The sequence below is a fragment of the Aureococcus anophagefferens genome (genome assembly GCF_000186865.1).
Source record: "Aureococcus anophagefferens unplaced genomic scaffold AURANscaffold_8, whole genome shotgun sequence".
Classification (NCBI taxonomy): Eukaryota; class Pelagophyceae; order Pelagomonadales; family Pelagomonadaceae; genus Aureococcus; species Aureococcus anophagefferens.
The window spans coordinates 1798424-1812000 of record NW_008705568.1 but is presented as its reverse complement, the minus strand read 5'-3'; the positions used below and the strand labels follow the sequence as shown (position 1 = coordinate 1812000).

The 13577-nt window shown below is 73.5% G+C and overlaps 2 protein-coding genes across 2 annotated transcripts; one reads left to right on the top strand and one right to left on the bottom strand.

Annotated features, from left to right (window-relative positions):
* Positions 1-4804: 4804 nt before the first annotated feature.
* On the top strand, positions 4805-9000 carry AURANDRAFT_71601 (hypothetical protein; the record flags this gene model as incomplete). The annotated part of the gene is made up of 5 exons (XM_009038418.1): positions 4805-5568; positions 6415-6601; positions 6638-6979; positions 7171-7650; positions 7863-9000. Coding segments are annotated over 5 exons (2909 nt in total), but the record flags the coding sequence as incomplete, so codon positions are not given.
* Positions 9001-9207: 207 nt separating this feature from the next.
* AURANDRAFT_71600 (hypothetical protein) lies at positions 9208-12352 on the bottom strand (the record flags this gene model as incomplete). Its single annotated transcript, XM_009038393.1, has 4 exons — positions 9208-10114; positions 10362-10635; positions 10835-11902; positions 11983-12352. The coding sequence occupies 4 exons, from the start codon at positions 12350-12352 to the stop codon at positions 9208-9210; spliced, it is 2619 nt and encodes an 872-aa protein (XP_009036641.1).
* Between the last annotated feature and the right edge of the window lie 1225 nt (positions 12353-13577).

Here is a 13577-nt window from a genome sequence, read left to right as displayed (position 1 = left end):
ACGGCGCCGACGGCGCCGGCCGCAGCGGCGCCGCCGAACCCGGCGGCGACGGCCGCCGCGGCGCCGCGCGCGCAGTCGACGTCGCGCTTCGGGCGGCCGACGGCGCTGGACCCAAGCGGCCGGGCCGGCGCGGCGCACCGCTTCGCGGAGGTCGACGGCGCGGCGCCGCGGCGGCGCATCGCGTCGCTCGGGCCCTGGGAGGCCGTGCCCGCGCCGCCCCCGGGCGACGCGGCGCGGCCCTTCGAGTTCTGCGAGAGCTCCAAGGCCGCCCGGGGCGACGCGGTCTACGTCGTCGGCGGCTTCCTCTGCGACTTCAACCGCGTCACGGACCGCGTCCAGATGCTCAACGCGTCCTCCGGCGCCTGGACCACCGTCGCGCGGCTCCCCGCGAGCGCGGCGAAGACGCACCACGGCGCCGCGCTGAGCGAGGACGGGTCGTGGCTCTACCTCGCGTCGGGCCAGCTGGGCCCGGGCTGCACGCTCGGCACGGCGGAGTCCTGGGCGCTGCGCTTCGTCGGCCGGAAACAGAAGAAGGCGGTCTGGGTCCGCCTGCCGGACCTGCCGGAGGTGCGCTACGCGCCGTCCGCGTGGGTCGCCGGCGGCGCGCTGCACGTCGCCGGCGGCGCGGGGCCGAACCGGCGGGACCCGCGGGGCGACCACTTCGTGCTCCCGCTCAACCCGAGCGGCCGGCCCGCGCGGAGCGGCTGGCACCGCGCGGCCCCGCTGCCCGACGGCGGCGCGGACTCGTGCGGGACCGCCGTCGTCCGGGGCCTCGCGTACCGCGTCGGCGGCCAGCACGGCCACCCGCCGGCGGTCAACGACCTCGTCGACAACAACAAAGAGTGCCAGTCGTCGCCCGAGGTCGCGCGGACCGCGGTCTACCGGACGCCCGCGGCCGGCGGCGGGCCCTGGGCGCCCGCGGCGCCGATGCCCTGGCCCGCGAGCCACGTGGGCCTGTCGACCGTCGCCGTCGGCGACGACGTTGTGGTCGTGTCGGGCAAGGACGGCAAGGCCGCGACGCCGCGCGTCGCCGCCTACGACGTCGTCGCGGACGAGTGGCGCGAGCTCCGCGCGCTCGACTGGGCGCAGCCCGACTTTCTGGTGTACGAGGCCGGGGGCTACCTCCACGCGGTCAAGTTCAAGTGGCACCCGACGAACTCGACGCTCGACGACGACTACGCGAGCGTGACGCACAAGGGGCGGACGAAGCGGTGGCCCCGGGCCTTCTCGCACCAGCGGGCCGCGATATCCTACGGCCCCGCGCCGGCCGCGCCGGTAGCCGCCGACGCGCGCTTCGACGCGGCGGCCGTCGCCGTGGCGCCCCTGCCGGGCGTCGGCTTCGGCGCGGCCCTGGACCTCGACCTCGGCGCGTGGCTCCCGGCGCCGCCGGCGGCGCTCGGCGCGTTCCTGCGGCGCGCGCTCGACGACCACGCGGTCCTCGTCTTCAAGGGCGCGGGGTCGCCCGCGCTCGACGCGGCGCAGCTCGTCGCGCTCCACGCGCTCTTCGAGCACGACGCGGACGCGCCCCCCCAGGCCTACCACCGGGGCATGTGCCGCCTCTGGCGCCGGGGCCTGCCCCAGGTGAACCTCCTCGCGAACCGCGCCGTCGCCGGCGAATCGACGGCCGCCGCGGGCGCGCTCGACGACGACGGCGAGCCCTGCGTCGCCGGAAAGGTCTACGGCATGGAGGCCTTCGCGTGGCACAGCGACGAGGCGAGCCGGCCGGGCGGGCTGCCCGTCCGCGCGACGGCGTTCCACGCGGATTTGGTGCCCGCGGGCGCCGACGGCGAGACGCACTTCGCGGACGCGCGGCTCCGCGGCGGCGCCGCGGCGGCGCTCGCGGGGCTCGACGTCGTCTACGCGTCGAACGCGGCGACGCGCGACGCGGTCCTCGCGCCCTTCGACGTCGCGGGCAAGCGCGACGGCTTCCTCCGGCCCGACGGCTTCGCGAAGCGCGGCTCGGCCGAGGCCGCGGCGCACGCGGCGGACCTGCTGGAGGGCTGCGCGCGGCTCGGCCTCTGCGAGGTCCACGCGTCGCCGCTCGTCGCCGCGCACCCGCGCACGGGCGTCCCCGCGCTGCACCTCGACGTCAAGCAGCAGCTCGGCATATCGGGGCTCGCCTTCGGCGACGCCCAGGACCTGCTCGCGCGCGTCGTCGGCGCCGCGGCCGCGCCGGACCGCGTCTACCGGCACCGGTGGGCCGTGGGCGACGTCGTCGTCACGGACAACTACGCCGCGCTCCACACGGCCGCGCCGGGCGACGCCTTCAACGACGAGCCCCGCATGATCGCCCGCGTCTGCCTCCCGGGCGGCCACGTCCCGTCCGCGCCGACGTAAGTTGGCCACAGCACCTTGCACTGCAAATTGAAGCTGTAGACGACGCAGTGCGATGGGCATGCAGCATCTCACAAGGTGACGCAGCGATGCGCGAGGTCGAGCTGGCGGCGCTGTCGCCGCTGCACGAGGACGCGGACGAGCCGTCCGACGTCGCGCGCGCGCCGACGCCGCGCATCGGCACGCTCGCGGCCCTCGCCTTACCGCTGTACCTGCCGAGCACGCTCTTCAGCATGGCCAAGGCCATCACCGTCCCCCTCGTGCCGCTCCTCGCCCGCCGCACGCTCGGCCTCGACGACCGGGCGATCGGCGTCGCGCTCTCGGCCCAGGGCGTCGGCAAGGTCGCGTGCAACTTCGGCAGCGCGCGCGCGATCGCCGCGCTCGGCGACCGGGGCACGCTGCTCCTCGGCGCCGGCGCCATGGCCGCCGCGACGCTCGCCATCGCCGGCGCGCCGGGCGGCGCCGCGCTGGCCGCCGCCGAGTTCGCGTTCGGCGCGGCGCTGTCGCTGCAGCAGCTGGGGCGGCAGTCCTGGGTCCGCGTCGCCGTCGCCGACGCGACGCGGGGCCGCGCCATGGCGCTGCTCGGCACCTGGGCGCGCGTGGCCTCCGTGCTCGGCCCCCTCGTCGGCGGCGGCGTCGCCGCGGGCTGCGGGCCGCGCGCGGGGCTCGCGGCCGCGCCGGTCCTCGCGGCGCTCGGCGGCGCCGCGGCCCGGGCGAGGATGCCGGCGACGGCGGCCGCGGCGCCGCGGGGCGGCGGCGCCGGCTACGGCGAGGTCGTCGCGCGCCACTGCTGGCCGCTGGCGACGACGGCGCTCTGGGGCCTCCTGCTCTTCGTGCTGCGGACCGCGCGGGACCTCGCGGTGCCGCTCAGGGCAGGAAAAGAGAGCGAAATTCCCAACTTCAAAGGCTCCTTTCTCGGCCGGTTTCCACTCGTTTCGGCTGATTTTTGGACGAGCGATCATCTCTCGGAACGGTCTCGAAGCATGGATGCTTTTTCCGGAACGCGCGCGCGCGGAACACTCACGTTGAAGAGAACTTGAATCACCCTTTTCCTGCCCAGGTGCCGCTCGCGGCGCTCGAGCTCGGCTGCGGGCCGACGGCGGTCGCGGCGGTCGTCGCCGTGTCCTACGGCCTCGACGCGCTCGTCGGCGCGGCGGCCGCGGGCCCGCTCATGGACGGCTGCGGCCGGCGGGCCGCGGGCGCGGCGTCGTGCGCGGGCTTCGGCCTCGGCTTCGCGGCGCTCGCCAGCGTCCTCTTCGACGACGGGCTCCGCGTGCTCGGCGGCGGCGACAAGAAGGCGCCGCGGCGCGTCGCGGGCCTCTACGGCGCCGCGGCGCTCCTCGGCGCGGCGAACGGAGCGTCGAGCGGCCTCGTGATGACAATGTCCACCGACCTGGCGCCCGAGGACCTCCGGGGCCCGTTCCTCGCCATGTTCCGCGTCGTCTCGGACACGGGCATCATCTTCGGCTCCTTCGCCGTGGGCGCCGTCTCCGAGAGCTACGCGCTCCACGCGGCCTGCTCCGGCGCCGCGGTCCTCGCGTTGGCGACGTTGGCCTTTCTCTACTGCGTCGTCGCGGAGACGCGGCCGCCGCCGCCGGCGCCGCCCGGCGACGACGACCGTCGCGACGCGCCGAGCCTCCTGTCGGCCGCGAAGGCGCGCGTCCGCGCGACGACGCCCCGGGCCCGGCCGGCGACCTACGCGATCCTGTCGCCCGACGACGACGACGACGACGGCGAGCTCCACCCGGGCGACCTCGACCTCGACCTCGACCTCGACGGGGCGGACGTCGCGTGACGTTGTGCTAATTTTTACCCGTCCTCGGCCGCATAGCCCTCGTCCTCGGCCGCGTCGCCCTCGCCGGCGGCGGCGCGCTTCGCGTCGGCCTCGGCGAAGGCCTCGCGCGACGCCGCCGCGGCCTCCGTGATGAGCCGCCGCGTCTCGGGAGAGAGGTAGTCCCAGACGGGCGGCGCGCGCGGCGGCGGCTCGAAGTCGCCGCGGAGCGGCTCGTCCCGGGCGAAGGCGCGCTCCGACGCCAGCCGGCGCCCGAGGGCGTCGGCGAAGACGACGCGCTTGTTCTTGACGCCGCCGCCGGAGTCGCGGGGCGTGTGCTTCTTGAGGGCGAACTCTTTGCCGCCGATGGTCACGACGCCCTTGCGCGTCGGGCTGCCCGGCGGCGTGCGCGGGCCGGCGCTCGGCCGCGCGTGCCACTCGGCCATCACAGAAGGACGGCGTACGCTGGGATGGGCGCCGGCGCCTCCATCGTAATGGCTTCTCCAAGTTGGTGAATGTTGCCGTCAAGGAGCAAACGATTAATCAACCGCGGCCGAACATTGTCATCTCCTGGCACTTCATTCTGCAGTTCAGTGCCGCCGCCGGAGCACGAATTTGCCGCGCTAGGCGCAGGTTACGCCAGCGGCGTCGTCAATCCTGCACGGCGCTCTTTTGTCGCTAGCAGTGTAGCCCCTAACGATGGGCGGGAGCGCGTCGACGAGCAAGTCGCTGGCCGTGGCGCCGCTGGTCGAGGCGGTCAAGTCCGGCGGCGACGAGGACAAGCAAAAGGCCGCGCGCATCGTCGCCGACTTCGCCGAATCGGATCAGAACGTGGAGCAGATCGTCGACGCCGGCGGCGTCGCGCCCCTGCTCCAGCTCCTGGACCTGTCGAAGTCGTCGCTGTGCGCGCAATCGCACGCCGCGGTGGCCCTGCGCAAGGTCGCGTCCGTGGAGAGGAGCCGCGCGCGCCTCGACGACAAGGCGTTCGTCGCCGCGCACGCCAAGGCGCTCGCGACGCCGCCGGACGCCAAGGTCGCGCCGTCGGCGGAGACGCGCGGCGAACTCGCGCGGGGCCTCGGCCAGCTCGCGCTGAAGAAGTCCATCGTCGCGGCGCTGCCCGCGGTGATCGGCGTCCTCGCGCTCCCCGACGGCGAGCAGGGCGTCGCGCTCGCGAAGCAGCACGCCGTCGCGGCGATTTTCTCGTCGATCATGCTCAACGCGTCGGCCAGGGCGAAGCAGGCCACGCTCGAGGCCGGCGGCCTCCCGGGCCTCGTCGCCGTCGCCAAGTCCGGCTCGGACGCGGCGCGCCGGGACGCGCGGACGTGCCTCGCGCAGCTCGCGGATGCCCCGGCGCACCGCGAGGCCATCGTCGCCGAGGTGGAGCGGGCGAAGCTCGACCCGGGCTTCCTCGCCGGCGACAACGGCCTCGCGGCGCGCCAGGGTCTCCGCCAGCTGCGCGACGGGTAGCCGAGGATCCTAACAACGGGCATGTTACTCCCAGCAGAACTGGACGTCCTGGTAGGGCCGGATGGGCGCCGCGGGCTCGACGCGGTAGCCCTGGCCCGCGCCGAGCTCGAGGCGCCGCCGCCGCCGCGCGCGCGCGCGGGCGCACGCGGCGGCGCCGGCGGCGGCGCACGCGGCGGCGCCGGCGGCGAGCGCCGCGCGCGCGAGGAGCGACGCCGGCAGGAGCGCCGCGGCGGCGTCGACGACGGTCTCCGGCGCGCCGCCGCCGTCGTCGTCGGCCGCGGCCGCCGCGGGCCCCGCGACGGTCGCCGAAACCGCCGCGGCCGTCGCGGCGCCGTCCAATGTGAGGTTCCGCCACCGCGCGTCGCCGCGCGCGACGGCCGCGACGGCCGCGGCGAGGCGGCCGTCGCCGACGGCGGCGCCGAGCCGCGCGACGAAGGTCGCGCGCGCGTCGGCCTGGGCGGCAAAAGGGTGCGAAATTCCCAACTTCAAAGGCTCCGATCTCGGTCGTTTTCCACTCGTTTCGGCTGATTTTGGGACGAGCGATCATCTCTCGGAGCGCTCTCGAAGCGTGGGCGCTGTTTCCGAAACGCGCGCGCGCGGAACACTCACGTTGAAGCGACGTTGAATCACCCTTTTCCTGCCCTGGCGTCGGCGGACGCGTTCGCCGGCACGCCGCGCGCGCGGGGGTCGAAGAAGCGGAGCGTCGCGTCGTAGGACAGGGCCGTCCGGTTCGCGGCGTCGAGGCGCCGCGCGGACGTCGCGGCGAGCGCCGCGACGGCCGCCACGTCGAGGCCCGTGCAGTTCTCGAGGACGGCCTCGACGCCCGGGCCGTACGCCTCGAGGTCCGCCCGGCCGCCGAGCCCCTCGAAGACGAGCGCCGAGCGCACGCCGACGGTCCACGCGAGGGCCGCGCAGTCGGCGCAGGCGCCGGAGGGCGCGGCCGTCGAGGGCGCCGGCGTCGGGGCGGCGGAGGGCCGCGCCGTCGGCACGGACGTGGGCGCGGCCGTGGGCGCGCCCGAGGGCGCCCGGGTCGGCGCGTACGTCGGGCGAGACGTCGGCGCGTAGGTGGGGGCGCCCGTGGGCCGCGACGTCGGCGCGGACGTGGGCGCGGCCGTGGGCGCGCCCGAGGGCGCCGGGGTCGCCGTCGGCGGCCGCGACGGCGCGTCGCTGGGCGCGGCCGTCGGCGCGGACGTCGGCGCGGACGTCGGCGCGAGGCTCAGAGTGGGGCTCCGCGTGGGCACGGCCGTCGGGCGGGCCGTCGGGACGGCCGTCGGCACGGCCGTCGGCCCGCTCGACGTCGTCGGGCAGCCCGAGGGCGGCGCCGTGGGCACGGACGTCGGCACGGCGGTGGGCGGCGCCGAGGGCGGGGACGTCGGCATGGACGACGGCGGCGACGTCGGCACGCCCGTCGGCTGCGGACTCTGGCCGCCGGCCGCGCGGAGGCAGACAAAAAAGGCCAGCCAGCGCATCTCTTTCTATGCGCTCACGGCGCGAAGGATTTCCATCGTTCCGCACGGCTCTCCATATCGTTTACGGAGAGCAAGGGCAGCATGGGCAGCAACGTCCCGGTTTGGGCCGACGGTGAACGTTATCGCGAGGCGATGGCTTCGATGGGCTTCACCTCCTGCGAAATCGTCACGTCGCCGGGCCCCGAGGGCCGGCACGTCGTCTGCACGGCGCCCGTCGCCCGCGGCGCGACGCTCCTCGTCGAGGACAAGGTCGTCTTCGCCGTCGAGGCCCGCGTCCAGCGGCTGCGCTGCGCCCTCTGCGGCTGCGTCGCGTGCGCGCCCGGCGACGCGCCGACGGTGGTCTGCGAGGCCTGCGCCGCCCGCGCGGCCAAGTCGGCGCCCCTGGGCCGCTGGCTCGACGCCGTGACGAAGCTCGGCACCGCGAGCGCGTCCGTGGGCGTGTCGGCCGTCGCCGCCGCATCGAGGCGCGTCGACGTCGACCGATTAATGGACCACGAGGCCGACTTCGCGCCGGAGACGCTGGCCATGTTCGACACGGTGTCGCTGCACCTCGCGCCCGTCACGGGCCGGGACGCGGCCGCGTGCCGGCGGGCCATCTGCGTCGCCGCGGTGAACGCGCGCGGCCGCGTGGAAACCGACCGCTGGTTTGGGTGGTCCTGACCAAACTTCAGAATTCTCTCGCTCGGTCACATCGACGTCGATTCGGCTGATTCTTGGACGAATCGATCGCTCTCGTCGAGCTCTCGAAGCCCAGCCGAAGAGCTCGCGTCAAAACTCTACGCCCACATCGACGTCGGGTTGAAGATTTGGGTTCCACGCAGGCGCACGGCGTCGTCGTGCACGACACGTGCTTCCGCGGCGATGCTCGCCTCGACGGCGAGGGCGGCCTCGGCGGCGAGCTCGTGGGCACCGTGCTGGGCGAGCACGCGGCGGCGTTCAACCACGCCGACGACGCGTCGGCGTACCTGAGCGTCCGGCTCGCGCCGGGCCGGTCGCCCGAGGTCGTCGTCCGGGCGTCGCGGACCCTGGCGCCGGGCGACGCGGTGACGCTCAACTACGGCCCCGTCGCCTGCGAGCCGAGCGCGAAGCGGCGCGCGCGGCTCGAGGAGGCCTACTTCTTCGCCGCGGCGCCGCGCGACGACGACGCGCGGCTCGACGCGTTGATCCGCGCGCCGCCGGCGGCCGCGGAGGGCGAGAAGCGGCCCCGGACCCTGCCCGAGGAGGCGCTGGCGTGCCTCGACGGCGCCTACGCGGACCTCAAGCTCGGGCGGCTCCAGGCCGCCGCGGAGACGGCCGACGACGCGCGCGAGTTGTTCTCCCGGCTGCCCCCGACGCACGGCTTCCGCGTCCACGGCGCGCTCCTCGACGTCGTCGTCGCCTGCCGCCGGGGCCCGGCCTACGCGGACATCGCCGCGACCTTCGCGCGGGATTTGTTGGCCGTCCTCGACGCGCACGACGGCCTCGCGGCTCTGGCCGCGGATCCGCTCGTGCTCGCGCGCGTCGCGCGAATCGCGGGCGACGCCGCGCGCGCGGACGAGGCCTTCGCGGCGCTCCTCGCCGACGCGCCGCGCCTCGCCGACGCGCCGACGCGCAAGCGGGCCCGCGACGACGACGGCGCCTGAGGCGCCCGTCGGGCGCGTTTCGCGCCCTTAGTCCTGGGGCGCGTAGGGGTCGTCCGCGGCGACCTCGCCGGGCTTCGCGCGGCGCTGGTCCCAGCCCGGCGGCGAGTGGTGGAGGAGCGCGGCCTCGATGCGGCCGAGGTTCTCGAAGTGGTTCGCGAGGTCGATGGGCAGGTGGCCCTCGGGCGTCTCCTGGACCGCGTCGACGCCAAAGTCCAAGAGCGCGTCGACGACGGCGCCGCCCGCGCCGTTCTCGAGCATGCACGCGAGGTGGAGCGGCGCGCGGCCCGCGTCGTCGGTCAGCTCGCCGTCGGCGCCGTGCTCGAGGAGCAGGCTGACGACGTCGTCCGCGGCGACGGCGGCGGCGAGATGCAGCGGCGTGTGGCCGCGCCTGTGCCGAATTCAAATCTTCAACTCGACTTCAATGTGAGCGTACGCGAATGTGTTAACGCAACTTCTTTGGCTTCGCTTCGAGAACTCGATGAGAGCAATCGATTCGTCCAAAAATCAGCCGAATCGACTTCGATTTGACCGAGCTAGAGAATTCTCAAGTTTGGTCAGGACCACCCAAACCAGTGGTTGAATTCGGCACAGGGCCGCGCATGTCGCGCGCGTCGACGTCGGCCGCGACGAGCTCCAACAATAGCCGCGCGACGTCCGCGCGGCGCTCGTCGGCCGCGAGGTGGAGGAGCGTGTACTCGTTGCGGCCCCGGTAGCGCGCGAGGTCCGCGCCCGCGCGCTTCGCGTTCTCGAGGCACTGGCGCACGGCGGCGAGCGGCGCCTTGGACCGGACGAGCTCCGTGAGCTCGGCGCCCGCCGCCGCCGCGGCGTCGCCGAGCGCCGCGTTGCGCTTCCTCCGGACGTCGGCGAGGCGCGCGTTCTGCTCGTCCATGCTCTCCTTGACGGGGTCCGCGGGCGGCTCGTCGAGGTTCTCGATGAGCGGCTCGTCGTCCGCGGCGCCGTCCTCGACGAGCGCGCCCCACTCGACGGACGCGTCGCCTTTCCGGAGCTTGACGACGAAGCGGCCCCGGTCCTTGACGACGACGCGGCAGAGGCTCGGGTCCACGACGCGGAAGAGGCGGGAGAACTTGAGCTCGAACGCGCGCTCGGCGTTGTTTGCATCGGCGACGCGGACGGCGCAGCCCGCGCTCGTGAAGGACGCGGAGACGACGGTCACGTCGTCGACGCCGTCGAGGTCGACGTAGACGCGCACGAACTTGCCGCTCTGGTCCCAGGCGTACGTGGTGACGGCGGGGACGGCCTCGGCGCACGGCGGCGGCCTCGGGGGCCGGGGGCCGGCGTCGACGCGCACGGGCACGGGCACGGGCGCCGGCGGCTCCCGGGCCACGGGCCTCGGCGCGAGCCTCTTCTTCTTCTCCTCCTTGGGCGGCGGCGGCGGCGGCGGCGGCTTCGCCGCGGGCCGCGGCGACGAGAGCCTCGCGGGCGCGAAGGACCTGTGCCGAAACCAAATCTTCAACCCGACTTCAATGTGAGCGTATTCGAATGTTTTGACACAAGTTCTTCGGCTGGGTATCGAGAACTCGACGAGAGCGATCGATCCGTCCAAAAATCAGCCGAATCGACTTTGATTTGATCGAGCTAGAGAATTCTCAAGTTTGGTCAGGACCACCCAAACCAGTGGTTGGTTTCGGCACAGCGAAGGACGCCGGCGCCGCCGGGTCGACGCGGCGGGGCACGGACAGCGACTTGTGGTGCGCGTCCGTCGCCGCCTGCGACACGCCGCCCGGCGGCGCCGGCGCGGCCTCCCCCGCGGCCGCGCGCGCCTTCGCGGGCGCCCTCGCCGGCGCGGTGTCGTCGGAGGCCCACACGGACGGCGGCTCGTCGGAGACGGGCGTCGAGAACTCGGACCGCTCGATGGCGTCCTTGAGCTTGAGGTCCTGCGTCGTCGGCGCCGCCGGCGGTGCGGGCGCGTCGTCCGCGGGCGCGATGGCCTCGCCGAACTTGAACTTGTCGCCTGTGTGGAAATCAAATCTTCAACCCGACTTCAATGTGCGCGTATGCGAATGTTTTGACACAAGCACTTTCGCTGTGCTTCGAGAACTCGACGAGAGCCATCGATTCGTCCAAAAATCAGCCGAATCGACTTCGATTTGACCGAGCTAGAGAATTCTCAAGTTTGGCCCCGACGTCCCAGCTCACTGGTTGATTTCCACACAGCTTGTCGCCGTCGCCGGCCTCGGCGTAGCCGAGCTCGCGCGCGACGCGCAGCGCGACCTCGCGCATCGTGCGCGTCGCGACGTCGAGGCGCGCGGCGGCCTGGGCCTCGCCCGGCGGCCGCGGCCACGGGTGGCCGCTCTGGTCCTCGAACCAGGACATCTCGATGATGCTCCGGTCGTGGGACGCGAGGTGGAAGAGGAGCCGCAGCACCATCTTCGCGTCGGGCTCGCCCTTCTTGTCGCAGTCCAACACCGCGACGACCAGGTCGTCGCGGAGCCGCTCGTACTCGGGCTTCGCGGCCGCCGCGGTGATGAGCCGCTCGGCCGCCTCGTCGTCGATGGCGCCCCAGCGCGAGTCGAAGTAGCGCGTCGGGTCCAGCGTCTTCCGGAAGAGCATGTTCCGCACGCGCCGCGCCTTCGACGGGTCCTTCGTCGACGCGAAGGGGTCGCCGTTGTTCTTCTGCCGGAGGAACTGCTGGCGCGTCGACTTGTAGAGGATCCCGAAGTAGTCGTCGAGCAGCTTCCGGATGGACGGCGCGTGGTGGTGGATCATCGCGTCGACGCGGCGCCGCGTCTCGTCGTCGAGCTTCCGCTCCTTGGGCTTCGGCGGCGCCTTCTTCCTGCGCCGCTCCTCGCCGGCCTCGTTGGGCCGCGAGAAGATCTGGAGCATCTCGTCCAGCAGGCAGTGGTGGAAGGACTCGACCATGGTCTGGTGGTGGGCCTCCTTCAGCTCCTCGTCCTCGCCCCAGTCGTCGTCGAAGTAGTCCTGCGCGCGGACCGCGGGGTGCTTGAGCACGGTCTTCATGAGCGGGTGGAGCAGCGCGCCGAGGTCCGTGAAGGCGCCTTCGCGCACGCGCACCTCCTCGCCCTCGTGGTACTCGGCGGCGTAGTGCGCGAGGCACGCCTTGAGCTCGTCGTCGACGGCGGCGTGCGTCTCGCGGGCCCGCATCGCGTCGATCTCGGCCTGGAGCACGCCCTGGCGCCCCTGGTAGAGCTCGACGTGGGCCATCATGTTCTTCTCGAAGATTTCCTCGAACATGCCCTCGGGCTGCGCCATGCCCGCGCCTGCGTGGGACATCGACCAGTGGAACGCCCCGTCCGGCAAAAAACGTCTCGATCGCATAGCAGAGTGAAGTCGCGTCGACTATGTTGCGTCCCGCCCGGGCCCGCGCGCCGCATCTGCGCGCCGCACATGCGCTCGATTTGGGCGGTGGTGTCGTCGCGCATCTTGAAGAGCTTCTCGCGCACGAGGCGCGTCAGCGTCTCCATGATGGGCTTCACGGCCGCGTGGTCGTAGAACTCCTTCCACGCGTCCTCGTCGACGCGCTGGACGCCGCCGGAGATGCGCATCTCGATGTGGCGCTCGCCCCGGGCCTGCGCGGCCTTGGCCTTGGCGGCATGCTTCTGCTGGAGCTGGTACTCGTAGTTCTTTCGCTTGCGCTGCTCCCGGTCCGCGAAGTCCTCCTCGGCGCGCCGGTTCGCCTCCTGGGCCAGCACCTCGGCGACGCCCGACATCGGTGGAGGTGGACTTCTTCCGGGGCTGCCCCGATGGCCTCAAGAATCTTCCATGCCCCGAAATTTGCAGTTCCTCATCGGTGGGGCAGCCCGTCGACCACGAGTCGACATGAGTCGCATGATGATCGGGCCGGCCGACGGCGCGCCGCTCCTCGGCGGCCGGCGCGGCGACGAGGGCCTGTCCGCCATGCTGCCCGGCGCGATGAGCGTGCTCGTGTTCGGGTACGTCTCCACGGTCTTCGCCACAGTGCTGCCCCTCTGGTCCGCCAAGTGGGGCAAGGTCGGCGCCATCTGCGGCGGCGCCATCGAGTCCGTGAATTTAGTAGGCGCCGTCGTCGGGCTTTTAATGTTTGGCATGGAGACGGAGCGCCGGGACCCCGCGGGTTTGGCGCTCGCCGCGTGCGGCTGCTGCGTCGTCGGCGGCGTACTCTCGGCGGCGTTCCCGGGCGCGCTGCTCGAGGCGGCCGTGGAGAAGGGCGGCTTCGGCATGTTCGCCACCTTCGGGGGCTGGGGGCTGCTGGCGACGCGCTTCCTCTCGGGCTTCGGCGCGGGGGGGCTCTACACGCTCGGCGCGTCCCTCGAGCACCGCCGGTCCGCGGACCCGGCCAAGGTCGGCCTCGTGTCCTGCGGCATCTCCGGCGGGTCGTTATTAATCTACGCCGTGGGGACGCTGCTCCTCGTGGGCTTCGGCATGGACGCCATCGAGATCCAGTGGCGCCTGACCTTTTGCTTCGGCGCACTTTTAGCCCTAGTCTGCGGCGCGGCGATCCGGTCGAGCTACGGCGGGCACCTCGCGCCCGCGCGCCACGCCGAGGCGCCGTCCCTGGCGCGCGTCGTCGAGCTCGCGGAGGCCGCGGGGCTGCGCGATGCCGCCGAGCTGCTGACCTACTCGTGGTTCCTGCAGAACGTCGGCAACTTCGGCGTGACGACGATCTTTCCGTTCATTCTGGCGGACGCGATGGACGTGTCCCTGGCGACGAACTTCGCGCTGTCGCTGGCCGTCGGCGTCGCGTCGACGCTGGCCTGCTGCGCGTCGCTGGTCTTCGTGCGGCGCCATCCGGGGGCCCCCGAGGACGCGGTCGTCGAGGCGTACGTCGCGTGCGTCGCGGTCCTCCTCCCGGCGGCCGTCGTCGGCGCGGCGCTGAATCTCGTGCCCGCGGCGTCCCTCGCCGTCTTCGTCGTGCTGCGGGTGATCTTCGGCGTCCCCGTGACGGCGCTCTACGCG